The 24,781-nt window shown below is 38.2% G+C and overlaps 2 protein-coding genes across 4 annotated transcripts in view; one reads left to right on the plus strand and one right to left on the minus strand.

The window, feature by feature from the left end:
* hdac8 (histone deacetylase 8) overlaps window positions 1-3,707 on the minus strand; it is a 29,436-nt gene extending 25,729 nt beyond the window's left edge. The window contains exons 1-8 of the mRNA XM_087790070.1: window positions 3,520-3,707; window positions 3,383-3,435; window positions 2,968-3,098; window positions 1,903-2,044; window positions 1,251-1,363; window positions 1,098-1,175; window positions 887-995; window positions 151-323 (exon numbers count right to left, since the gene is read on the minus strand). Coding sequence (XP_087646196.1) covers window positions 151-323; window positions 887-995; window positions 1,098-1,175; window positions 1,251-1,363; window positions 1,903-2,044; window positions 2,968-3,098; window positions 3,383-3,435; window positions 3,520-3,633 — 913 coding nt within the window. The 5' untranslated portion in view covers window positions 3,634-3,707. The remainder of the gene's footprint in view (window positions 1-150; window positions 324-886; window positions 996-1,097; window positions 1,176-1,250; window positions 1,364-1,902; window positions 2,045-2,967; window positions 3,099-3,382; window positions 3,436-3,519) is intronic.
* A 992-nt stretch (window positions 3,708-4,699) lies between these two features.
* phka1a (phosphorylase kinase, alpha 1a (muscle)) lies at window positions 4,700-24,479 on the plus strand. Of its 3 annotated transcripts, XM_087790074.1 has the most exons (35): window positions 4,700-4,930; window positions 8,272-8,430; window positions 8,598-8,645; window positions 9,424-9,592; window positions 9,740-9,822; window positions 9,911-9,991; window positions 10,973-11,071; window positions 11,186-11,332; window positions 11,410-11,463; window positions 11,921-12,043; window positions 12,117-12,212; window positions 12,308-12,415; window positions 12,598-12,676; window positions 12,769-12,903; window positions 14,144-14,253; window positions 14,324-14,468; window positions 14,542-14,620; window positions 14,786-14,946; window positions 15,466-15,630; window positions 16,205-16,299; window positions 16,417-16,562; window positions 17,159-17,312; window positions 18,185-18,343; window positions 18,416-18,545; window positions 18,606-18,707; window positions 18,782-18,897; window positions 20,526-20,561; window positions 20,746-20,781; window positions 20,884-20,919; window positions 22,194-22,223; window positions 22,530-22,574; window positions 22,653-22,814; window positions 23,483-23,536; window positions 23,602-23,802; window positions 23,863-24,479. In XM_087790074.1, the coding sequence occupies exons 1-35, from the start codon at window positions 4,853-4,855 to the stop codon at window positions 24,034-24,036; spliced, it is 3,795 nt and encodes a 1,264-aa protein (XP_087646200.1). In that variant the 5' UTR covers window positions 4,700-4,852; the 3' UTR covers window positions 24,037-24,479. The 3 variants fall into 3 exon arrangements, with proteins under 3 accessions (XP_087646200.1, XP_087646201.1, XP_087646202.1); XM_087790075.1 differs by lacking the exons at window positions 20,526-20,561; window positions 20,746-20,781; window positions 20,884-20,919; XM_087790076.1 differs by lacking the exons at window positions 20,526-20,561; window positions 20,746-20,781; window positions 20,884-20,919; window positions 22,194-22,223.
* Window positions 24,480-24,781: the final 302 nt, after the last annotated feature.

Raw genomic sequence — 24,781 nt, forward strand, 5'->3', positions numbered from 1 at the left:
CAAAAATGGGATTTATGCCTATTTACAGATCATCAGTGTCTTCTATAACATAAATGTTTATAAATGATTTGACATATTTTTTTGCAAATGACTAATGTGTGATTCTAAACTAGGAAACATACATAAGACTATGACACATAGGTACCATACCTCCTCCCAGAAGTAGGGCAGGTAGTTGCCAATGCAGGACATACTGCAGACACTTTCCCACTCCAACGGGGGTCATGTTGAAGGAACACATGGGGTCGCCCGCCATAGTGTCAGCACCGAGCTGCATCACCACTGCCTCTGGGTTGAACTGAGCCCGAATTTCCTGCATCACTCTGCAAAAGATGAAGCGAGCAGGAAACAAGAGGTGATCCACTGATGATCCAGGGTGGACAGATTAGAGCCAGTGGTTCGTGTTTCAATGCAGCTGTGAACTTAAATCTTACAGACCATCATCGGCTTATCTGAGCAATAGTTATCTCAGAAAGTGTTTTTAATGACTTAATGTAACTTAACAATATTTGCTTGATTCCTATGTTTGAATGTATAATGATTTTAACAGTCGGAAAAGTGTGTTAGATTTAATAGGAATATAGTTTAGTTTTCCTTTTTAAAGAATTCAGAACATCCTAGTTTTTACTGTTACATGTGGTAAACCACTACAAAACGAGCAACATAGAATGATGCATTAAAATATTGAGATAAACCTCTGACAAACAAGGCATGTGTCGATGAGTCTTAAGCGGTTGAAGGCTTTCGTGTGTCCTTGAGCAAGACGATGGCTCTTCCGGTTTAAACTGATCTTGAACTTTTGTGGTTCAGTGAGGAAGAGGAGAAGAATCCTTGAGAAATAAACATTCAGAAGCTGCAATTTACCAGCCCTGATTTATCAAGTTACCTTGTAAACACTTCATAGTATCTGTCGTCTTTGATGCCATCCTCCATAGGGACGTTGACCGCATACCAGCGTCCTTTACCAAGTCCAGTATCAGAAACATCACCGGTTCCTGCAGATGTGAACATATAACTCAGAGATCTGACTCAAAGGATTATTTTGATGATAATTAGTGAAAGAATGCACCTAAATTTTAAATAATGATATGTCTTACCTGGGAAGAATCCAGGAGAAAACTTATGTAAAGAGGCTGTCATGACTTTGGATGTAAAACTGAAGGCATCTTCAACACCTGCAGTTAAACAGCAACATCAGAGTGGTGTAGAATGTCTGCTTTAACATATAATATAGGAATTTATCTGTGTACCGTCTCCATGATGAAGGTCCACATCTACATAAAGAACCCTTTCATATTTCTCCCTTAGCTTGAGAATCCCTAGTACAGCGTCGTTGACGTAGCAGAACCCGGAAGCCTCGTCCCTAAATCGTAGGAAAATACCACACATGAAAGCTTACGGTGGCAAAATACATTCTTGATCGATGACGCCCTCTGGTGGTAATTCTATGCAACTAGTCGAAATAACAGCTTGAAATAGAGACTGAAAATCAATGATTGCAAATACAGAAAATTGTCTGTGGGGTGCTTTAGTGACGTAAAGATACCATTGATATGCATCTTATAGATTGTTCTATCTTAAGGAAAATCTATAAATCTATCCATCTTCCTCATTCAATATTCTATATTTTTTGGAATTGGAATTAAAAAGCATTCTCTAGCTTAATTTAGCATACTTATCGTTTTACTTTAATGTATTTTATTTCATTCCTTTTTTTATACATCCCATGTCCACAACACCATACAAAATGTATATTTTGGCTTTACATTAATAGCAATAAAAGGTATCAAATTCTAATTGCTCTTATTCAAGCAAAATCCAGTTTCCAATAAAGAGATTAATTAGGAAAATTCCTTTGGTTATTTGGACACAAAGAACAATTTCCATTTCTGAAAAGCTTACTTTTTGGCATGGTGCCATCCTCCTGCCCAATTGATGGCCACTTCACACTTCTGATCCAGCAGACACTGGGCAGCTGTCAATGTAGCTCCTCCGACCGCTGCTGCATAGTCAAAAATCCCTTCTACTACTGGACAGTCATAACCTGCAGAACATTGAAAAAACGTAACAACATATGATGCATTTTATATAAATACAATACCACATGTATAAAGGTTATTGAAGAGAGGATATATCGATAATAGCATGATGATATTTAATTTAATCTCATAATTTTATTTTCACTTTTTAAGCTTAAAGCTTACTCAGTGATAGTTTAGTTATTTGTTTGCCTGCTTACTCTCAGTTGTGCTGCAATTTGAATATCCTTCTATGCTACACTTTTTCCCCCTATTTTTGATAAAAATCATTCTATTTAAAAGCATTTAAGTTTCCAACCAACTTGGTAGTCAAGAGATTGTTTTAATTGCTTGATGTCTTATTCCCCAACATGCAGGTTGATCTTATTGAATCAGATTCAAGTTAGAGAACTAGGGTTAACAAATTGCTGTTTAAGTCATAAATGTAAGTAAGATAAAAGTCATTCTATTAATGTTCAGAGAGAGTAACTGCTGTAATGTATAGCGCACCACTGGGATGTAACATTTAAAAAATATGGAATTAGCATAAAATAGAACCTTTTAAGGGTCACTGAAAACTGTTCAGATCTGGTTGTTTAAACTATTAGACTGTGGTCACGAACATTTAACCCATGGGTAACAGGTAATTTTAATTTTGTGTGTTGCATATCTTGTTGCCCTATTGGCAATTATTAAATTGTCAATGATGTGATTAGTGTATTAAAGAAGTATAATTTACCATTCCATAATAAGTTATGTTAAAACTGTGTGACTTACTTACCTACTTAGTAACAAACTTATGGTAAGTAAGTAATTATAATAATAATAGTCACACGGTGCCCATGGAGTTGCTTGATGTTGCAAAAAGTTGGCGAGCCCTACCCTAGAAGTTAGTGAGTGTCATTTTTAATTCCATAACTGTGTTGCTGAGTTGCTTCTGTTTCCTTACCTAGACCGTAGTCAACGGACTGAGGGTCATCGTTGTCTCCATCTTGGCTGATTTTGTGTAGGTGTTCCAAGTATGAATCTGTGTGGAACTTGGCCATTTCCTCTATTGTGGCAACATTTGGTTTAACAAGGCTGGAGAAAAAAAAATACACATAAATGACTGCATAATATATAAATTTAAATCACAGAACATGAACATTAATGTTTTAAAAAGACGATAATCCAATGAAATGTCCATAAAATTACCAGGAAGAGTTTATTCAATAACACTGTTCTGAATGACTTATAGTGGTTTATTGTCGAGGGGACATTAGAACATCGATCACAATGACGAACGTACATTGAAACACTACATCAATTACGATTCATCTTATGCTTTATTGTTATTCTGCCTCCAGTTGTGTGATCAGACCCACCTCACGTGTTTAAGGAGACCGTAGGCTTCTATCAATGAGTGGACCATACTCGCCTGATATGGTGAGGAAAAGAAAGCAACATTTTGTGAGCAGTAAAAGCAGAAATAGTTGCTAATCGAGCGTTCAGATGCACTCACCCTGTTTGGTACTTTAGATAAAGAGTCACACGTCTCGATGTACTGCGGACTGTAAACATACACGACTCTCCGCTTGCTGCCCCCCTCATCTTCACCATTGCCCCTGTCGCTCATTTATGTGACGTTTAAAATTCCAAACCGGTTAAAACAACTTGCTTGTGGAGGAATGATATGAGCGGCGGCTTCTTTTCGCGGTTGGTGTCGCACCGTCAACATTCCCACTAGGAACCAGTTTCTTTCTTTGTTTTCAATTTTTTTTTTAAATTGTGTAAAAATCATTCCAAACCCAACATTTCATAAGGGATTCAATATTTTTTATTAAAGAAATATGGTGAGTTTCAAAGATTAAACTGAAAGGAAAATAAAATGTACATGGCAAAGGCGGCGAATTGTGGCGGAAATATTAAAACGTGGCAACCGTTTTAACGAACTGCATTATGAGACTTGTAGTTTTTACATTATATTTGTACCACTTACTTACCGGTTTTTACCGACTGTACTTTTAAATTTGATTAGATTTTTTTTACTATATTAGCACTGTATAATAGTATATTGGTTATTTCTTCAATAATATAACATTCAAATAGCTTACTAAAATATACATTTTTTATTTCTTACTATAAAAGTTAAATCGCAGTCACGTAAAAATGTTTTACAGGCAATTGTGGGTCCTTGATAGTCTTTAAAATATATATATTGAAACTTTTATTTGCTCAAATTATGTACAGTAAGTGTAATTTACATTTGGCAATCATTAATCCCTTTATGTCTTTATTTGAAATATTATTGTGTGATATTTGTTATAACTGACATTTAGATGTTTCCTATACGATGGACTGATTACAAATGTATCTCTAAATAGTAACCTTCAGTTAATCCGATACTTGAGTTTTAAAATTTCTCCTGTTTCCTTATAATAGGCAGCATCAAGTTTTGGTGTTAAACAATGTTTCCGGTCTTTTTTATGTAGTACTTCTGGTCACTGGTGTTTTTAACGCACCAGATCACGTCTCAGCATTAGGAAGTCCCCATCGAGTTTATTTTTTATCCTTTGTTTAGTTTAAATCCACGATATTTCAAAACCACGCTCTTGTAAAAAGCAAGAATTGTGATTATTTTGAAATAATCCCTTCGCATCCGGTGATGGCGTAATTGCTGCTGGTTGAATCGTAGCTTCACGTTACAGCACACTTTCTGCTGTCGAGCTGTTTTAGTTCAGCAGGACAGTCTTCAACAAAGTCGGGCTCGCTGTCCGTCCCTGGTGTCCTGAGAGCACCGGTGTCATGACTTCACTCGTGTGGAACTAGTGAATTTGTCGACTGTTAGTGTCAACATGAGAAGCAGAAGCAACTCAGGCGTGAAACTTGACAACTATGCTCGGGTCGTCCAGCAAACTATCCTGCAGCACCAAGTAAGCAACTAAAAATATCCTGTTTTAAAATGCTTTCAAATCAGACAGACGAGCATTAATCTTTTCATGAGATCTAATAAATTAAGAAAGTAAGTAAATAAGTAAGTAAAGGTTATTTGTAAAACGCCTTTCAAGACCAGGCTTTAACAATCAAAAACAATACACGGTTAAAATATATAATTCAAAAGGCCAAGAAACATAAGACAAACACGGGAATGTTAAAATAGTATATTGCTTACTGTGTTTATGTCATCACTATTTAAATGCACATTTTAACGTTTTGAATTCCATATATAAATTATATAAATACCTCAATCTTCTCTATACACAATTAGTGCTTAGATACAGTAACTTTTACACTCCCAACTACAATATTTGTACATCTACTCTACCATCACCACCTCTTTTAAATACTCCAATTTCCATCTACTTATGAAACTATTTATTTAAGGATTATATAGCTCCATGTAGGGATGTGTATTGGCAAAAATATGGCGATAAAATACGTTTTACAAAACGGTTGCAATGATATTATATATTACAATATATTGTGATACTTTAGGAACAAGGATATAGTTGTAGTATTATCTGAGTACTTGTACTGTTGCAGAGTTTACAGACCGCATGGCTCTTGATCAAGTCGTACCTCCTTTCATTTGTTTTGAAACCAAAATATGTACAAACATCAGCTTTAAAAGCTGCTGGAGTTGACCGTATCCCCTCGTCCTCAGTCATTGCTTGGCTTTTGCTCGGTTTTAATGTTTCTTTAGCTGCAGAGTACGTAATAATTGTTGCCATCTAGTGGCTTGAAGTTTAATTGCAACCCGAAAATGAACACTGTGAACATTTGCATCTTAATTGAAATTAAACCAAATCGAATTATGTTATATAACACATACTTAATTTACCTATAAATCATGAAATAATTATGGTAACACATAAAACATGATTTCCCCTGAAAAGAAATCGATACAGTATCGTGGAAAAGTATTTTACGATATATTGCCATATCGATATTTTCTAACACTCCCCTACTGCATAGACACCAACAAAATTAACGTCCTTTTTTCAAATGTCGTCATACTCTCTTAAATCTTTTTAAGGGGCAATAGATCCTCCCAAAAATAACAAAAAGTACTAAAGCAAAAAATCTGAATAGAGGAAATAAATACAAGTTTTTGTTTGATATTTGACCTTGTGAGGACCACAGAGATACAGTCATGGGGCCCCATGACCATTGCCTGACTTGACCTCTCTTTGGTTTAGGCTGAGGAAGGATACCAGAATGCATTTTGTACTTTTGTCATTTCTAATAGACCACTTTAAAAGTTTCGGATTCTGATTTTGATAATATGACCCATTCCCAATTTCAACTTCAGTTTTTAATCCAGAGTCCTGGGACTACTCTACAACACATTTTTCTATACGATCATTTAATATTGTGAGTTTGAATAACATTGCGGAAACTATTGCTTTAATGAAGAGATGTCATAGTTCAGGTAAATGTTAAAGACCAATGAAATCAACTAACTTTTTAATGGACCATAATTACATTTTCTATAATAATATTTCTTTTTCTTTATTAGTTTAAATGAGCAAATTCTGACTATTGATGTCCTGACTTACACATTTTATTCAAGGTTTCACCAGGAACATTAACATTTTATAAAAAAAAAAGTTTAAATCTTCTTGAAGTTGTATAAAAATAGCTTCAATAAAAGTACTCTAAAATGTTTGCTTAATTATTTGACAATGTGTAAAACATTGTACATGAAATTATAATTATACTTTCAGTTAGTTTTCCAGATGAACATATCTTTATGTAGGTTTAGAAAAGGTAGGCAATCGTCTACGAAGAGATACTTCCATAATCTCAGAATTTAGTTTTGAATCAAGTAAAAGTTCACTGCGAGTATCATCTGCTTGGCTCCAACTGGTCACCCCAGATACATTACCTCTTGATGGAGCCAATCTGCTTCCTAAAGGTCAACATCTTTTCAGTGGCAGTGAAGTGTAGTTAATGTGTCCAACTTAGATACAGACTTGGATCAGAACTCTTATAAACAGAATCTTGGAACATTTGCATTTAAAAAAAAAAGGGGGAAATTCCATTAAGTTTGATTTGATCTTGAGGCTCAGTTCGAAATAACTTTAGTGTCCATAAATTATATAACTTTAAGAGGGAGCTAAAATATTTTTTAAGAAACATTGTTTTGCATAATCTGGGTCTCTCCAAAAACATTGAACCATTTGTAAAACATGTGTTTTCATGTAAACAAATACCTGTATTCCACAAAAATAAATACATTAAATGAATTATTTGGTGAATTGTTTAGGTAATCCCTGGGTACAAATCCATCCCAAATGTGTTAACTGAAATGACAAATTATAATTTGTTTCTCACAAGTGAATAGCCTACCTCTTTTTTTATATTTCTTCAGGAGAAATTACGTGCTGCCAATAGAATGTTACTTAAAGTGGGTTAAGTGTGCAAAACACTGGGGTTACTGTGTTTTCCTGTGTTTAACAGGTAATCAATAACGTCCTTATTTTCTTTTCATCTGGAAATGCTTGTTACATTGAATTAAACAAGGGGCCCAAAATGTTTTAACATTCCAAGTCGAGGACCGAACAAGAGATATTTTCTTTTTATTCTTTGATGCTTTTATTTATCTTAATCATGTTTGTCCTCCTTTCCCAATCAAATTCCAGTTTTACTTGATTGTTGACATTCATAATCTGTTCTTTTTAATCTTAAACGCTGACATATTTAATGGTCAAAATATCAACATGTACATGAATATAGTTCCATCTAAGGATAACTACCCGGTAGGCCACACAAACCGACTTGGTGGGTCAGATTTGGCCCCCAGGCTATAAGTTTGACACATGTGATCTAAGAAATGAGACCAGACATGATTCATAACAAAAATATCATTACGATATGTTTCAAATGTTAGTCTTCCTCTCTTTGAAGTAATTACAGTATAAAGTTCTCCCCAGTGGGAAATCTCGGCGAACGAGAGGTTAAGAGAGTGTAGTCCATTATGCTGTATCATGGCTTCACTTGTCCTCCAGCCAGCTGTGACAAACCCTAATGTTTGACCAATTACAGCAGAGTGGGTGTGGTTATGATAAACAAGATTGCCTCTCCAGAAAAACAAAGTCTTATCAGTGGGCGGGGCTTACAATCATTTTCTAATGCCAATATCTAAATAAAAAGAGAGTTTTGTATACTTTTATACTTTTAAGTAGAATAGAACAACATCTATTTAAGAGACACTTAGGCATTAGTTGCCCCATAAAGTCATCAGTTAACAAATTTGTGTTTCCACTCTCAGGATCCAGTCACGGGTCTGCTGCCCGGTAGCTGGGATCAGCCGGACGCCTGGGTGAGAGACAATGTCTACAGCGTCCTGTCGGTGTGGGCCCTCAGCCTGGCCTACAGGAAGAACGCTGACCGGGATGAAGATAAAGCCAAGGCCTACGAACTTGAGCAGGTAGGTGTTGTGTTAGTGTGCGTGTAGTCGGTGTGTTCTTCCTGTTCCTTTTTATACCGCTGATGGTGTTCCTGACTGGGTTTCGAGTTCCTCTCCCCGGACACTGGGTATGATGTGTTAAGAATGTTGACATTAAGCCAACGCTCTCTCCGTCTCTTGCTTTTCAGAGTGTGGTCAAGCTCATGAGAGGAATCCTTCTGTGCATAATGAGGCAGGTATGCTATCAAGGACTGTACATCTGATCCCATTTTACATGCAGCTTTAAACCGTTATCTTTTTTAATTGTGTAACAAAATTAATAATGAAAAATACAATAATAAAATAAATATCACTGCCCTGGAATCCATTGCTTTGACCATATATTTATACCTATATATTGACTTTTATACAATTTCCAACATTATGGAAATATTCTACATATCGGTTGTCATTTCTATTCTTATTTTATGTGTATTTAATTTAACTTATTGTTCCTATTTTGTGCATTTTTTAAAAAAATCTATTTCATATTTTGTTTTGTTCGCCAAGTTGTGAGTTTAATTCTACAGCAATGTCCCAACAATGTTGCATTTTGACAATATATAATTCTGAAGTTAAACTTTATTACAGTTAATTTATGAAAGATAATAACAGTCTAAAAAAAAAGCTTAAATTGGATTGAGAAAGTAAGAGAAAATCTTTTTTTTTTTAAATGTCATGCATTAAGTCATCACATAAGTCTTTGTATTTAAATAAATGGCAGTCTATTAAATTAGACATTACAAGGTAACATTTCTTGCTAACACATTATACAGTAACAAATTAAATGATGCACAATTAAATATGTGATTAATGATGGATGCAAGAGTTATGGGTATATTGGTTATATAATAAACAACACTTAAAATGACATTGTGTGTCAAGTCTGTGTGAATAATTGCCAGTGTGTCATAAACTATTCAAGTTGACATGACTTGTTCCTGGTCATACTATATAGTATTTTTGCCTTCACAGCTGGACAAAATAGAGAAGTTTAAGTACAGCAGAAGCACCTCTGACTCACTCCACGCCAAGTATAACACCAAGACCTGCGCCTCCGTTGTAGGAGATGACCAGTGGGGTCACCTGCAGGTCGATGCCACCTCGCTCTTCCTGCTCTTCCTCGCACAAATGACGGCTTCTGGTATGAAATTGAGTTTTAACACAAATGTCTGCATGAGATGGGGTTTTACGTTTAAATTAGATAAAAAGGTAAAACTTCTCATGTGACCCATAATATAGGTAAATCTTGTAGAATGTATGTCAATATGTATGTCAATCTGTGTCGCAGGTCTTCATATCGTCTACACACAAGATGAAGTGGATGTTGTTCAAAATCTGATGTTTTACATTGAAACGGCTTACAAAGTGGCAGTAAGTGATTCTGGAAAAACACCCACTGACTTCAAGTCACTTCTCTGCAAGTGTGACACAAATGCTGTTCTGTTCTGGCCACGTCCAGGATTATGGGATGTGGGAACGTGGAGACAAAACCAACCAAGGCATCACTGAGATCAATGCCAGCTCTATTGGAACAGCAAAGGTACACATACACACGCACACACACACACACACACACACACGTGCACATATATATGCACTTTGAAAGTTTTTTTTAAGGTGTGTGACACTCCATTTAAAAAATGTATTGGCTGATTGAAAGGTCATTGTCTTGACCTTTCAGTGGAACCCAGGCTCCTTGTGAGTTTGAACATATGTTGTGAATTTACATAACGTTGTACCCATCGGCCAGAGGCGACGCTGTCCTTTGGCCAGAGGGTGTAGGTGGTATCGGGTTCTCTTCCAAGAATGGCTTCTCAATCAGAAATAACACTACACTCCCAGCATGAACACACACAGTCACACACACACAGGTTAATTTAAGCAGCGGAAGCACTGGAAGACTTGCAACTTTATTATTACATGTTTCGGTGTGCAGTTATAAATATGCAACGGATATAAATATGTGTGAGCGGAGGTCTGTTTGTGTGTGTGTGTGTGTGTGTGTGTGTGTGTGTGTGTGTGTGTGTGTGTGTGTGTGTGTGTGTGTGTGTGTGTGTGTGTGTGTGTGTGTGTGTGTGTGTGTGCATATGTGGTCGTGCCTGTGCGTTCATATAATATAGCTGTAGCGATCATTTATTACAGTTCGATATATTTTTTGATACACATGCATACATTTTATACTGATTTTATTGGACACAGAATTTTAGTGATCTCCAGGATCTCAAGGGATTTAGTTGTTCCTCTAGCTGCAGAGGATGTAATGACTGCCATCTAGTGGCCCGGAACCTTAATTGCAACACAAAAATGAACAAATGTTGAGAATACCTGCATGTTAATTGTAAATGTAAAATATTACTATTTTATTTTACACACACTTCATTAAATATAAAACAAAATAAGATATGTTTTAAAAGCAAAATTCATCGAGCATCATAAGTTAACTCTGTCTTTATTAAGGGATCAATGATGTTTCATCTATATCTTTCTATCTATTGTTTATTGGGTCTCATGTTTTCTTCAGGCAGCTTTGGAGGCTTTAGATGATCTTAACCTCTTTGGAGCAAAAGGAGGTCCCGGATCTGTGGTCCATGCTCTCGCTGATGACATCCAGCAGTGCCAGGTTTTATTTTTCATCATAAACAATTTATATTCATTTCCATTAACTTTTCCTTAAAATTTTGTCTGATGCAAGGTCATGTTCCTGCAAGGTCATTTTTTGTCTTTTCTTAACTAGTCCATCCTCACCTCCATGTTGCCACGAGCGTCCATGTCCAAGGAGGTGGACGCTGGCGTGTTGGCCATCATCTCATATCCTGCATTTGCTGTGGAAGACATCAATATTGTCAACATGACCAAGGAGGAGATCATATCCAAACTGCAGGTGATTGCTGGCGTGTGTTGTGTATGAATTATAGAGATAAAAGGGATTTTTCTTTTAAATATAAACTTCATTTTCAGGGTCGATACGGCTGCTGCAGGTTTCTAAGAGACGGACACAAGACACCAAAAGAGGTACATTTGCATTTGTTTTCAGCCCCAAAAGTCAAGGCTTAGGTTACTAGAAGTGAATGAATGCAAGTGAAAACAAGCCAGGGCCATTTAGTGTTGCGTAATAGAAACCCAAAAGAGTTCATTGGCTTCACATGCTGATTCAAGTGCGTCAATATGGAAGCATGTCAGATTATTAAATGGTGAAATTTAACATTTCAAATGTTGAGAGTTTGAAATTGTTGTTTTTCAAAGCATTTAAATATTAATTTGAAATTGAAATGCACCAAATTAAAAATATTTCATTTAATGAATACAATTCTTCTAAAGAAAATTGAATTCAAACATTTTTAATATTCAATTCAACCATTTCATTTTGCCATGTCACTGATATAATTCTCTACTTTCTCTACTTTCTTTTAGCTACATTCTATCAGCATCATGAAATGTTGGTGCTCAATAATTCGTTCCCTTCTCACAGGATCCAAAACGGCTCTATTATGAGTCCGCTGAGCTCAAGTTGTTCGAGAACATTGAGTGTGAGTGGCCTCTGTTCTGGACCTACCTCATACTGGATGGTATTTTCATCAACAGTCCTCAGCAGGTACATCGATGCTGATGCTATTTAAACCTCACCAACCTGAACCAGACTCTGAGCAAACACTTCTGTCTTGTAGGTGGAAGAATACCAGGAAGCTCTGGAAGGAATCCTGATCAAGCAGAAAGACGGGATCCGGCTGCTGCCAGAACTTTACAGCGTTCCCCCAGATAAAGTCTCCATGTTTATATTATTAAATTATATTATAACAGCTGCCTCTACTAATGTTAGAAGAAAGTGAATCAAGTGTTTTATTGTTAAATGCACCAGGTGGAGGAAGAGTACATGAACCCTCACTCTGTGGAGAGAATTCCGATGGGAAAACTTCCACTAAAATGGGGGCAGTCGCTCTACATCCTGGGAAAGCTTCTGAGCGAGGTGAATAAACTGTTGTTGAAAAACATTATTCAACAAATTCCATCAATGTTTCAGAACAAATATTATTTCAAAAATGTTTTTGTATTGTGCGCTGAAACACATTTAAAATGCTATATAGTCAAATTTAAATAATTTGTTCCTGCATAAAATACATTTGTTTTATGAGGATCTTTTTCTTCCAGGGTTTTCTAGCACCAGGAGAGATCGACCCGTTGAACAGGCGCTTCTCCACCATCCCCAAACCTGATGTGGTGGTACAGGGTCCGTTTACTGAGCCACTTGACACTTCATTTTAGCCCAAAATCAATAAAGATTTTCTCCCTGTTTTTGTCTCTGGTGTTTCCCCTTTTTAGTGTCGATTCTCGCTGAGACGGACGAGATCAAAGAACTGCTGATGAGAGATGGAATAGAAGTTGAGACTGTGGCCGACATCCATCCCATCCACGTGCAGCCCTCCAGAGTCCTGAGTCACATCTACGCCAGACTTGGTACTTTCATGATGCATTTTACACACTGAGACACTTTCTTAAGATGTTTGTTACTGCTTTCATGTGTGCATTATTACCTCTGCCAAGGAGGATATGTGAACATGAACTTTCAGGAAAAGTGGATACAAGAAAATGAACAGATGGTCAGAATATAATCTAAGTTATCGAAGTCAAACTAACTTACAAAAATAACGTTTCCAGTACTTTTGTTGATCCAGAAGTTTGAGCACGCTTTAAAAAAATCTTCTTTGATGCACATTTCTGCTTTTTATATGCATCTCATTTCTAAGTTGACAAAAGAGTTGTTCCTTAGTTTTAAGGGCCAGCTCTGATGATTAAGATTAAGTTTAAGGAACCAGGAAGTCCATTAAGGTATAAATGAGATTGGGCCCCAAGGAACAACCCTATTATTGCTCTTGCATTCAGTTTGTTATGCCAGTGAACTGCGGGACCTCACCTGCTGTTCGATCAAGCTCATTGCTATCGACAATATTTTAAATGCTAAAAGAGTTTTGTATATAAGAAGTATTGAATGGTTTAAATATTATAGATGAAGTTATTGTGTTTGTTTTCCAATGGCTAGTGGGCATAAGTGGGGCTCAGGACCACTTACAACCCTTTAGACTGTATTTATCAGTTGAGTAAAAACGATATTGTAGAAATGTTTCTAAATTACAAAATATTTGCATTTGTACTCTTTACATAAGCTATTTTCAGGTTTGTACTTTTCTTTTTTCCTTCTAGTTATGAGAATGTCTTATCCCATACTAAAATAAACATATTTATACATAATATTATTCATGGTAGTATAGCTGAATTACTCTTTATAATATCGTTTTTTTAAGTCATTAATGATTTTTCACGTTTTTGTTTTCCTTCCTTATAAATATCTGTCTTTTCGCTTATAGCCCCCTCAAAGCTTTTGCAGTGGCCCGGTTAATGTGGAAATGTTATTGGCCTAGTCTCAGAGTAAAATGTATTTTTATTTGTTTGATTGTACCTTTCTCCCTCCTGTCCCAGTCCAGTGCACAACACAATTGTTTGAAGTACTCATTTGGCACCAATCCAGGTGACGCAAGCATATAGAGCATATTAATCAATATCTAATCACCACATTAATCATTAATGACTTTTGCAGATGGTAAGTGAAGGCTGTGGTTTCAAAGTTCTCTCAAGTTTCTGTCTTGCTTCTTCTTCTGCCTTTTTTAATTATATTTAATATAATTGTTTTTTAAAACAGGTCGTAACCCTCGCCTGGGTCTAACTGGACGTCCCAACAGGAGAATCGGGGTTCTAGGAACCTCCAAGTTCTACATCATCAGAAACACCATGTTCTCCTTCACTCCCCAGGTCAGTGAGGTCACGACCTGCACACAAGAAGGAAGAGAGACGTGTGGATACATTTGTTTCTTTGTTCCAGTTCATCGACCACCAACAGTTCCACCTAGCCTTGGACAACAAAATGATCGTGGAGATGCTGAGGACTGAAATTTCATACCTGGCCTCAAGATGGAGGATGACTGGACGGCCGACGGTCACATTTCCCATTTCCCAGTCGATGCTGAGTGAGTTGTCATGCGTGTTGCTTTCATTCATCATCATTTAGTGTCTTACGAGAATGTTGTGTGTCTCCTTTAGCTGAAGACCACACAAACCTGGACCCTGCTGTGTTGGCCACGCTAAAGAAATTACAGGATGGATACTATGGAGGTGCCAGGTAATGGTTTAAAACAAGCATGTGAAATTCAATCACACAAGAGTCCAAAATCGTTTAGCAGTTAAAGGCGTGTGCTGAACACAATTACCAAACTGTCTGTTACTGATGTGGGCCTGGTTTCCCAAATTCAATCATTCTTAAGAAAGTCTGTCCAAACCTCTCCAGGATCCAGACGGGAAAGCTCTCTGAGTTTATGACCACTTCATGCTGCGCTCACCTCAGCTTCTTGGATGGTAAGGCTCCTGGCAGCATGGCCCGCCCAGATGAAGAGTATGATGATGATGGTGACACCGAAGGATACGTGCATGAATTACGATGCGATGATGGTAAGAAAAAAAACGAGAGACGATGGATGGATTAGGAAACGGTGTTCAAACTTTTCCTAATTATCCACTCATAACTCCTATTGCTTTTTCTCACTCTCTGACCTCATCCTCTCTCATGCAGCACGACGACACACGGCACCATCCAATGTGTCTTTCCGTTTTTTGGCCATTGAAGCTTGAGTTTCTCATTTTTGCTCCATAATATGTTTCCACGCTTAACTTGTTTGCTTGTTTCTTGAATGAGACATATTGAATCGCAGCTATATAGCTAGGGAAATGCAACCAATTTGAAATGTGAAATTGAATTTACAGCATGGAAGTTTACAATAATCATCTTCTCACAACATGAGACATGATGCACATTGTTGCTTGATGCATCTGATTGTACTTGTATCTGAAATGGAACCTTTATTTTTTTAAACCTTTTTTTGAAAACATTCTGGTTCCTTTTTAATTGTCAATATCGGATATGTTTGCTGATTGAAGTGTGTTTATGTTTTATCCTTCACTCCTTTTCAGAGGCCGACGACCTTGCAGAGTACCTGGATCATCTTTTGGCCCACTCTGCTCCGAAGAAGACCAAGAAGAAGGAGGCCGGCGGTCTCGGGAGGTTCAAGGCTGCGGCCACAAGGACAAAGGAGATGGTGACTCTTAAGAACAAGGCGCAAAACCTCAACGTCGAGAGTAAGTCACGCATGTTGATTACACTGTAAAACTTATGGTATGATACCGGCAGTCAGGGTTTGCAGAAGAGTAAATCATTTGTCATTTACAGTGATTTCCCTGTAAAAATGTGCTTCATTCATTATTGTTTTACCTGAAAAGTGCTGAAACAAGTAGCATGAGGCTGACTTCATACCCCTGCTATAAACCCAGCGCACAATTTTGAAGATATGCTTTTGCAGAAAGATTTATAGTTTTAAACTGTAATTAAAAATTAAAACTAGCAAAATCCTTAACTTTGGGAAAAAATTCCATTAATTTGACGATAACTACTCTTTTTACTTTACAGAATTTACCTGTGAATTGTAACCTTTTTTTATTTTCACAAAAATATCGTGTTTATTCCAAATTGTAAAAATGTAAGTAATTCAATGTTTTTTGATCTACATTATGCAATGTGTTTGCTACATTGATGAACTATTTTATATTTTACTGTATTTGACTGTTGCAATTTGATGTTATTTTACTGTCGTTTTTTCTTACAAGGTTCTGTCACCACTTGAAAAACCTATAACGTATTTTTCTCCCTCCACAGATGTCAACATGTATCTGTCCAACAAGCTGTTCCGCTCTCCTCAGCCGTTGCTCGACCTCAATCTTCCGGAATCCTCTGCAGTACCTGACAGTCAGGTAGGACCTTGAATAAAAGCAGGATGTTCTTTGTTTTGTCCGTATAAGCTGCTGTACTTTTGGTACTTTTAAAGACAAAAGAATGCCGTCCATCAGTGGCTTGGGTTCTCTGCTCAGGTTCCAGAGGTGACTGTGACTCCAAAGAGCGGAATTCCGAGAGACTCCAGCGGAGTCATCGACTATCAAGCCCTGGTCCAGCTGCTGAACGACACAGAGAGTCTTCGTGACCAGGCGGACATCCTCTACATTCTCTACAAAGACAAGTGAGATGACTGTTGTGTGTGAGTCACATGTCAACCGCACGGCTGCAGCAACTCAAAACATTGATTGAAGTATTTTATGAATTATTCTGTTGATTTGCTGCTTTAAAACATGACTTTACATAACACTGAAAGACAAAATACATGTAAAAGAGACGTTGAGATTATTTAAAGTGAGTTAATGTTTCAATTAATTCATATATAAATGTGTATTTTATTGCACAAATTACATGCAGACTGGACATTTTGTGATTTTAAGATTGGTTTATTGATATTCCTTAATTTTTCCCTCAATACCATATCCTTATCAGTGTTAAATGCTTATGATTCATGAATCTAAAAATAATTCAGTAACTAACAAAACAGTGAAGCGGTCCCAGACTGGACTCTCAGAAGAGTGAATGGATGTGGTCTTCTTTGTTTTTTCAATGTTGGTCGATTTTTGAGTTGCTATTTAAATGTTTCTCTCAATTACATAGAAATATGAATCATTTGTAAAAGGTCTGGATGCTTCTCACTCATAATAATTCATGTTCTTGCCTTGATACTATTTTAAAGCCAAAAAAAGCCAGTAAAATCATTTTTTTTAATGAATTTAGAGGGATGGACTGGGACACACATCTTCACGGTAAAGGCTCCACGGTGAGGTCCCTGCTGACGGATCTGTATGAGAAGGCAGGTGAACTCAAACACTGGGGCCTGATCCGGATGATCTCTGGCATGCTGAAGAAGAAGGTGGAGGAGCTGGACTCGGTACAAGACACACGGCACACATTCGTCTTCTCACTTCACACACTGTACACCAGGGATCTCCATGGACTAGTTGTGGCCCTGTCAGGTGATATTCTACAGCCCTCTCTTTAAAACGGAGGAGTACAAACTTTTTTAAAGCTGGTCCACATTTTATGAATAACAGTCCTGGGTTGAGTGTAAACAATTCTTGGGAGTCACCCAAGAATTATCTCACTTGGAATTTCAGAGTACATTTAATACACTGGCTATTGTGAGGGGCTATCAAGCAAAATGAGCAACAAGTCTCAAATAAAGTATTAGAATCGAGCTGAATAAGCTAAAATTATTATTACAAAACGACAAAAACGGAGGACAAAGGTCCTAAAACCAAAAATCCTATTGTCAAATTTATAGAAAGGTAATGAATAAAAGAAATGCATTCAAAATACTTTTAATTTCTACAAATTTTAACTTGATATTTTAACCTCATTAGGGCCACATGAATACTGTGAAAGGGCTGCAGGTTTAGTCTACACTTTCTTCCAGTGCACCCCAAACTCCGCGATAGGAAAAATGACTTGACTTTGCAATGTTTTTATTTGACTCGGGAAGTGTTGGAGCATTTCAAAAGTTCTATTATTGTGGTTGAATAATTTAATTATATTTAATAACGGAGAACATGGGCTGCATTGAATGTGCTTAGGGGCTGCAAATGTCCCCCTGGGACCCATTTTGGACATGTCTTCTTTAAACGCTTAAAATAAGGCAAAATTAGACCAAAATTCAGAATGAAACCAAAGACCTGCAGAATAAACGACATTCTTGACAAGTTGAGTTTGAGACGCTCTGTCTTGTCTCTGTTTGTGTTACCGTATCCCTTGTGCGCTCCCAAGGCTTGCTCTGACTTGCTGGCCCACCAAAAGCACCTGACGGTTGGTCTACCCCCTGAACCCCGAGAGAAAACCATCACGGCTCCCATTCCTCCGGACCAGTTGGCGGACCTCATCGACGAGGCTAGCGAGAACAACATCAGCGTGGCCATCCTCACACAAGTAGGCTGACCACACTGACCCTGTATTATGACTCTGCATAATAGACAGATTCTTTAAGTCTCTACTTTCCAGGAGATCATGATGTATCTGGCCATGAGCATCAGGACACAGCCGAACCTCTTCAGCGAGATGTTCCGCCTGCGTATCGGCCTCATCATCCAGGTCATGGCGACAGAGCTGGCCCAGTCCCTCAACTGCTCAGGTAGATGAAACTCATGGTCTGAAGATCACAACGACAGCTGTTGTTGTTGTGTGTTCACAGGAGAGGAGGCCACCGACAGTCTGATGAGTCTCAGTCCCTCAGAGCTGAAGAATCTTCTTCACCACATCCTCAGCGGGAAGGAGTTTGGAGTCCAGCGCAGCGGTCAGTGCTCAGGAAGAACATTGTCTTCTTCCTGCTGCAGATCTTGGAGAATGAATGTGTTGTTGTTCACTCAGTGAGGGACCTGGAGGCTGGAGTCAGTCCTGCTATTTCCATCCATCACCTGGGCAACGTGGGTGCCACCAAGAGTGAGAGGGCAGGAATCAGCAAACTGAAGAGTGATATGAGGATGGTAAGATGTGCGTGTGTGATGTCCGGTGTTGACAGGAAAGAGAAACATAATTAACCAATATGTGTTTTTTGGACTGCAAGAGAAACCCTGAGATTCATCAAATCTCTTCAAAGTTGCACAGTTGTTGCGATGAGTGAAGCAGAATATTGGGATGACCATTATTCCCGAAAAGAGGACACTACAATGTGAAACTCTTTGTTTTTGAGATTGGTTTGATTGTTTTGTATGTGCTTTTACCTCAGTTAACACTTAGACACTTAACCTGTTGGACAACAAAGTAATTTTTTTGTTTTTATAAACGATAACTACATTTAACTAAAGCATTTTGCAACAAGATTATCTGCAAAATATTATATACGTCCCCAACAAAATTATTTCTGAAAAAGTTCTGAATAAATAGTCAGACTTTTATTAAAATACAATGTGTCCTGACAATAATGTTTATTGTTGTGGTTAATGCAAAAAAAAAAACAATGACTTCACACAGATAAAAATAGAGTTTACTTATTTGATAAGGTATTAACTTTCTCCAGGCTTATTTTCATTTTCTTATTGCCTTTTCAGAGTTTTGCCTGAACAAGTTCATTGAACGATAGTTTTATTTTGGATTAATGTGAACTGAACATGGTTTATTACTCCCTCATGAACGCTTCTGTAAACGCGTTCATTCTGGTATCACTGAGCGTCACACTCTCCGTTCGTCATATCTGTTATTGTTTTCACAATACATGTTAAATAGTTTCTTATATGACAATGAAATCTGATTAATAATTTTAATGTTGAAACATATTTAATAGTGGCTGTCTGTGGGTATACATGAGCTTCGGCAATCATTTTGAAAGAAATTAGAAGAGCTCGTAGCAACATATAGAAAAAATAACTATGATCTTGTTTATTTTTGGAGCCATGAACTTTTAGAAATGTTGAATTATGAACTGAACTAGTACCTTTTAAAACAGGCGAAATAAACTTTAAACTAGTTCACGTAAAAAGTAAACTTTACCAACACTGGCAGTTGTTTGCCTCTGCTTCTCCTTTTCACAACTCATGTAGTTTTCCCGAAGTTTTTTCTCTGTAAAAGTGTGTGTATTTTCGGCATTTCTCCTTTTTATTTCGCTCGCCAGCAGACAGACAGCATAAATTGCGTTGGTGGTTTAAGCTTAGAAGAAAGCAGGGATAAACACAGTTCTTGGGCCCCCTTGTGGAATAAAATAAATCGTAAAATTATTTAATTAGGTGATTTTGTTTCCTTATTCAGTTGTATAAAATAAAATCACATTACAAAATATTACTATGTTTGTATGTTTTTTCTCTTGATGGAAAAAACAATCATTTTAATGAGTGACATTCTTCAAGTGGAGTTGAGTCTTGGGGGCAGTAGCCTTCAAACCTCCTATGAGGACCCTGCCTGGTTTCAACATACATAAAACAGCCGTGACATTATGTGAAGGACAATCAGTTCAAAGACAAATTTAACTTCATAAAATTCTACTCAAACTGCACAACGTTTCCTCTCCACTTCCAAATAAACACAAAACACTTGTAAAGCTGCAGTTTGGACATCTTGGTGTCCATTGAGAACGAAGGTGATTTTAGACCTCATAAAAGTGACTTTTGTCCTCTTGCAGCTGGAGCACAGGTTGTCTCTGACGGATCCCAAGAAGGTGACAAAACATGTTTGGTGCTAATTCACCAGCTTATAGTCATGAAACGCATCAGTTGTGTTGATGGTGATGATGTTGATGATGATGAAGGTGGTGCGACAGGGACGTCTTGATTGAAACAATAATTCTTATTGAATTGTTCTCGCTGCAGTTTGTCTGATGACTGACTGGTTCTGTGTTGCAGGGCGAGCACAGGTTGTCCTTGACTGAGTTTTTTAAGGTGAACTTGTAGTGAGTTGTCACTATAGTTATACAGAAGGTTGAGATGAAATCAGAAATATCTGGTTTACAGAAGAATTGATGCATATGTTATTTGTTTTAGATGGACCGAAGGGTTTCAATGACAGAGTCGGTGAAGGTGATCACTATTGTTCCCTCCTAAAACAAAAAATCTAGTTCTGTTCCTTAAATTAAGAAATTTGTTTGTGTGCGTCCGTGCTTTCATGCCTTCCTGTGTGCGTCCATATTCTTGTGTGTGCAGAATGTGTAGATGTTTGTGTGTGTCTGTGCTTTTGTGTGTTCCTGTGTGTGCGTGCGTGTGCATATGTATGTGTGTGTGCGCGTGTGTGTCCGAGCCTGTGCGTGTGTCCGTGCGTGTGATAGCGTGCTTGTGTTAACGTGGTGTGTGTGTGTGCAACCTGTATGGGTCTGTCTGTGCTTGTGTAGGTCCGTCTGTGCTTGTGTGAGTCCTTCTCTGCTTGTGTGCGTCTGTATGTGCTTGTGTGCGTCTGTATTTGCTCGCGTGGGTCTGTCTGTGCTCGTGTGGGTCTGTCTGTGCTCGTGTGCGTCTGTCTGTGCTTGTGTGGATCTGTCTGTGCTCGTGTGCGTCTGTCTGTGCTCGTGTGGGTCTGTCTGTGCTCGTGTGCATCTATCTGTGCTCGTGTGCATCTATCTGTGCTCGTGTGCGTCTATCTGTGCTCGTGTGCGTCTGTCTGTGCTCGTGTGGGTCTGTCTGTGCTCGTGTGCATCTATCTGTGCTCGTGTGCATCTATCTGTGCTCGTGTGCGTCTGTCTGTGCTCGTGTGGGTCTGTCTGTGCTCGTGTGGGTCTGTCTGTGCTCGTGTGCGTCTGTCTGTGCTCGTGTGCATCTATCTGTGCTCGTGTGCGTCTGTCTGTGCTCGTGTGGGTCTGTCTGTGCTCGTGTGGGTCTGTCTGTGCTCGTGTGCGTCTGTCTGTGCTCGTGTGCATCTATCTGTGCTCGTGTGCGTCTGTCTGTGCTCGTGTGCGTCTGTCTGTGCTCGTGTGCATCTATCTGTGCTCGTGTGCGTCTGTCTGTGCTCGTGTGGGTCTGTCTGTGCTCGTGTGCATCTATCTGTGCTCGTGTAGGTCTGTCTGTGCTCGTGTGGGTCTGTCTGTGCTCGTGTGGGTCTGTCTGTGCTCGTGTGGGTCTGTCTGTGCTCGTGTGGGTCTGTCTGTGCTCGTGTAGGTCTGTCTATGCTTGTGTAAGTCCTTGTGTGGTTCTGTCTGTGCTTGTGTGCGTTGTGTGGGTATCTATGTAGATCAAACCATTTAACTTGAGCTTGTCCTTAACTTGATTCTTCAATTTCTTTAGGTCCAAATGTTGGACCGGAATCACTGATGTCGAGACAAACTTTCATCTTAAGCAACTAAAATATCAAATCTCTATTTCAGCTTGAACAGGCCATGATGTCTCCTCGCAAGGTGACCGACCGCTGCCAGCTGAGCTGATTAATTGAGCTGATGATTCATAATTAAACAAAAGTGTTGACTATCAAGCCTGCAGCTACACTTGGGTCCCAAACGTGCTTAGAGAATTATACATTAATCAAATCATTTTTAATTCTATCCTGACTCTTCTTTTACATCCTCGCTCCAATGCATGTGGTGATACATTCGCTGGCTTAAGCGATAATCGACGCTTTGAGCCACACGTCATCATAACAGAGTGGATTTACTTTTCTTTCTTCCTTTTTTTCCTCTTACACTATCCTTATGTCTTTCTCTCAGAGCCTGAGATCTCAGTCGCTGGACATTGACAACATCGAGTCAGGGGTGAGAACAAATATTCACACCGATTAAAACACAGTTAGCCTGGTTTTAATAACCTTTTGTTGGCTACATCTGATACAGAGATACAGACTTCCTTCAATCGAGTCTCTGGATATCCCTGAGAGCATCACTGCCACCAAGGACACCAGACAAGGTCAGTGGTTACGGAGGAGGCGTCTGGACGGAGCCTTGAATCGAGTCCCGGTGGGCTTCTACATGAAAGTCTGGAATATTCTTCAGAAGGTGAGAAGAAAAGCAAATGAAATCATGACCTGTTTCTATACATCATTTAACAACAATAAAAAGTATTGGCCTGGGAATTGATGTCTGATGGGAAAGTCCTGAGCTAAAGTTGTGTATAAAACTACTTAACCTCATATAATATAATTATAATTGTATCACTGCATGTGTGAGGAAGAAATGTGAGAATGAGAGATGTCTTTGTGCCAGGAAACACTAACCTCTACCTTGTGAATAATAACTCATCCAAGTTTGTGTTTGGTGGAAACCTTTGGAGTAAGATAAATAACTATTGGTTTAAACTAAACTAACAGCTCTGTGCTCTGTGTAGAAGTTATAAAAAGACATTAAAATTGTTCTACCTTTTGACTCTACGAGTAAAATGTGTGGATTAAAACCAGATCAAATGTTTTATTCTTTGTTTAACTAAGTTGTAAGTCAGATTCCTAAACTTTTTATTTAATTTTTGAATGAGTCCGGTCCTGTTGAGTAAATGTGATCATGAACCTATTCTTCTTCGGTTAGAAACATTATGAACTGAGGGAATAACGCTGAAGTTACATGAACTTTGCCGCGGATTGATGATGATGAACTATGTAATGTTTGTACAAGTATGTATGTAATGTATGTTTCTTTGACCTGAACTTACAAGTTTAATGTGTTACTTGCAGTGTCATGGGTTGTCCATCGAGGGATTCGTCCTTCCTTCTTCAACCACCAGAGAGGTCTGTTTCTTTCACCTTAACCAATTTCACTAAAATACTTAAGAGTCTCTGTCTTTGGCGCCTAGATGACCCGAGGTGAGATCAAGTTCTCCGTCCACGTGGAGACAGTGTTGAACCGCGTCCCGCAGCCCGAGTACCGTCAGCTGCTGGTGGAGGCCATCCTGGTCCTCACCATGCTGGCAGATGTAGAGATCCCTAGCATCGGCTCCATCATCCACGTGGAGAAGATCGTCCACCTCGCCAACGACATGTTTTACAAGGACCAGGTCTGCTCTTTTTCCCAGGTTAATAACCCGCGACTTATCTTTACCGTCTCCTCCGTCCAGAGAGATCTGGGAGCTGAAGAACACATCCTGGAGCGAGACCCGTCCACTGGAGTGTGCAGGCTGTTGTACGACAGCGCCCCCAGTGGTCGCTTCGGCAGCATGACCTACCTCACTAAAGCGGTGGCCGTGTACGTGCAGGACTTCCTGCCCGGCGGCTCGTGTGCTGTGCAGTGAACCTGGCTTGTTACATCGACTGAATCCCACCACTTTGTCCGCTCTAATTGAAAAGTAGTTTTAAATTGTGTTCTTAATATTATATTCCTGGATATTATTTTAAAACATCTTGAAATGTATTTATCCTTCAAACATTTTATAGTAAACCAGTCAAGGTTTGAATACGAATGAATAAACTCTCCTGGTAAATAATCAATCCAGTAAATTACAGAGAACGATCGTTTCTTTCATTAGCTTGAACATTTTACTTCATTTTTCATGCCTGAATGTGTGACATTTGGGTGGGAAAATGGTTACATGTCATATTTATTTTTTGCTTCAGTAGATGTTCTAACTTAATGTTTTGGATTTATTTTTAAACTCTTATGAGATTGAGTTGAATTCCCCAATAGATGGTAACTTAAGAATGTCTTTTCTGATCTTAATAAAATCTTTTGAACTTGTTAATGTTTGTTATTTAAAGCATCAATAAGTTTGATTTGAGTTTGTCACTACATGACAGAATTGTACCTCAGAGAGGCGAGAAATCCCAGGTGAGAAAGTGTTGAGTGTATTTATGTATGTATGAATGTTTCAGATCATTGACCATTCACTAAACAAGAGACGTTAAAAAATGTAATATAAAAAAAAGCTTATTCAAAGATTTGTATATTTTAACGCTGTCCCTAATGGAAAAAATACTTCTTTTTTTTCCAATACTTTTTGTAATCATTGGTTTTATTTTAAGCAGTGACTCCACCTACTA

This window comes from Callionymus lyra, chromosome 4 (assembly GCF_982586985.1).
Source record: "Callionymus lyra chromosome 4, fCalLyr1.hap1.1, whole genome shotgun sequence".
Classification (NCBI taxonomy): domain Eukaryota; kingdom Metazoa; phylum Chordata; class Actinopteri; order Syngnathiformes; family Callionymidae; genus Callionymus; species Callionymus lyra.

Bases quoted from the DNA above. Each gene is read 5' to 3' on its own strand.
- phka1a (XM_087790074.1), top strand. From the start codon at position 4,853: ATGAGAAGCAGAAGCAACTCAGGCGTGAAACTTGACAACTATGCTCGG. The intron at 9,593-9,739 runs GTATGAAATTGA...TCTGTGTCGCAG, and splicing joins CGCACAAATGACGGCTTCTG to GTCTTCATATCGTCTACACA. The intron at 12,044-12,116 runs GTACATCGATGC...TCTGTCTTGTAG, and splicing joins TCATCAACAGTCCTCAGCAG to GTGGAAGAATACCAGGAAGC.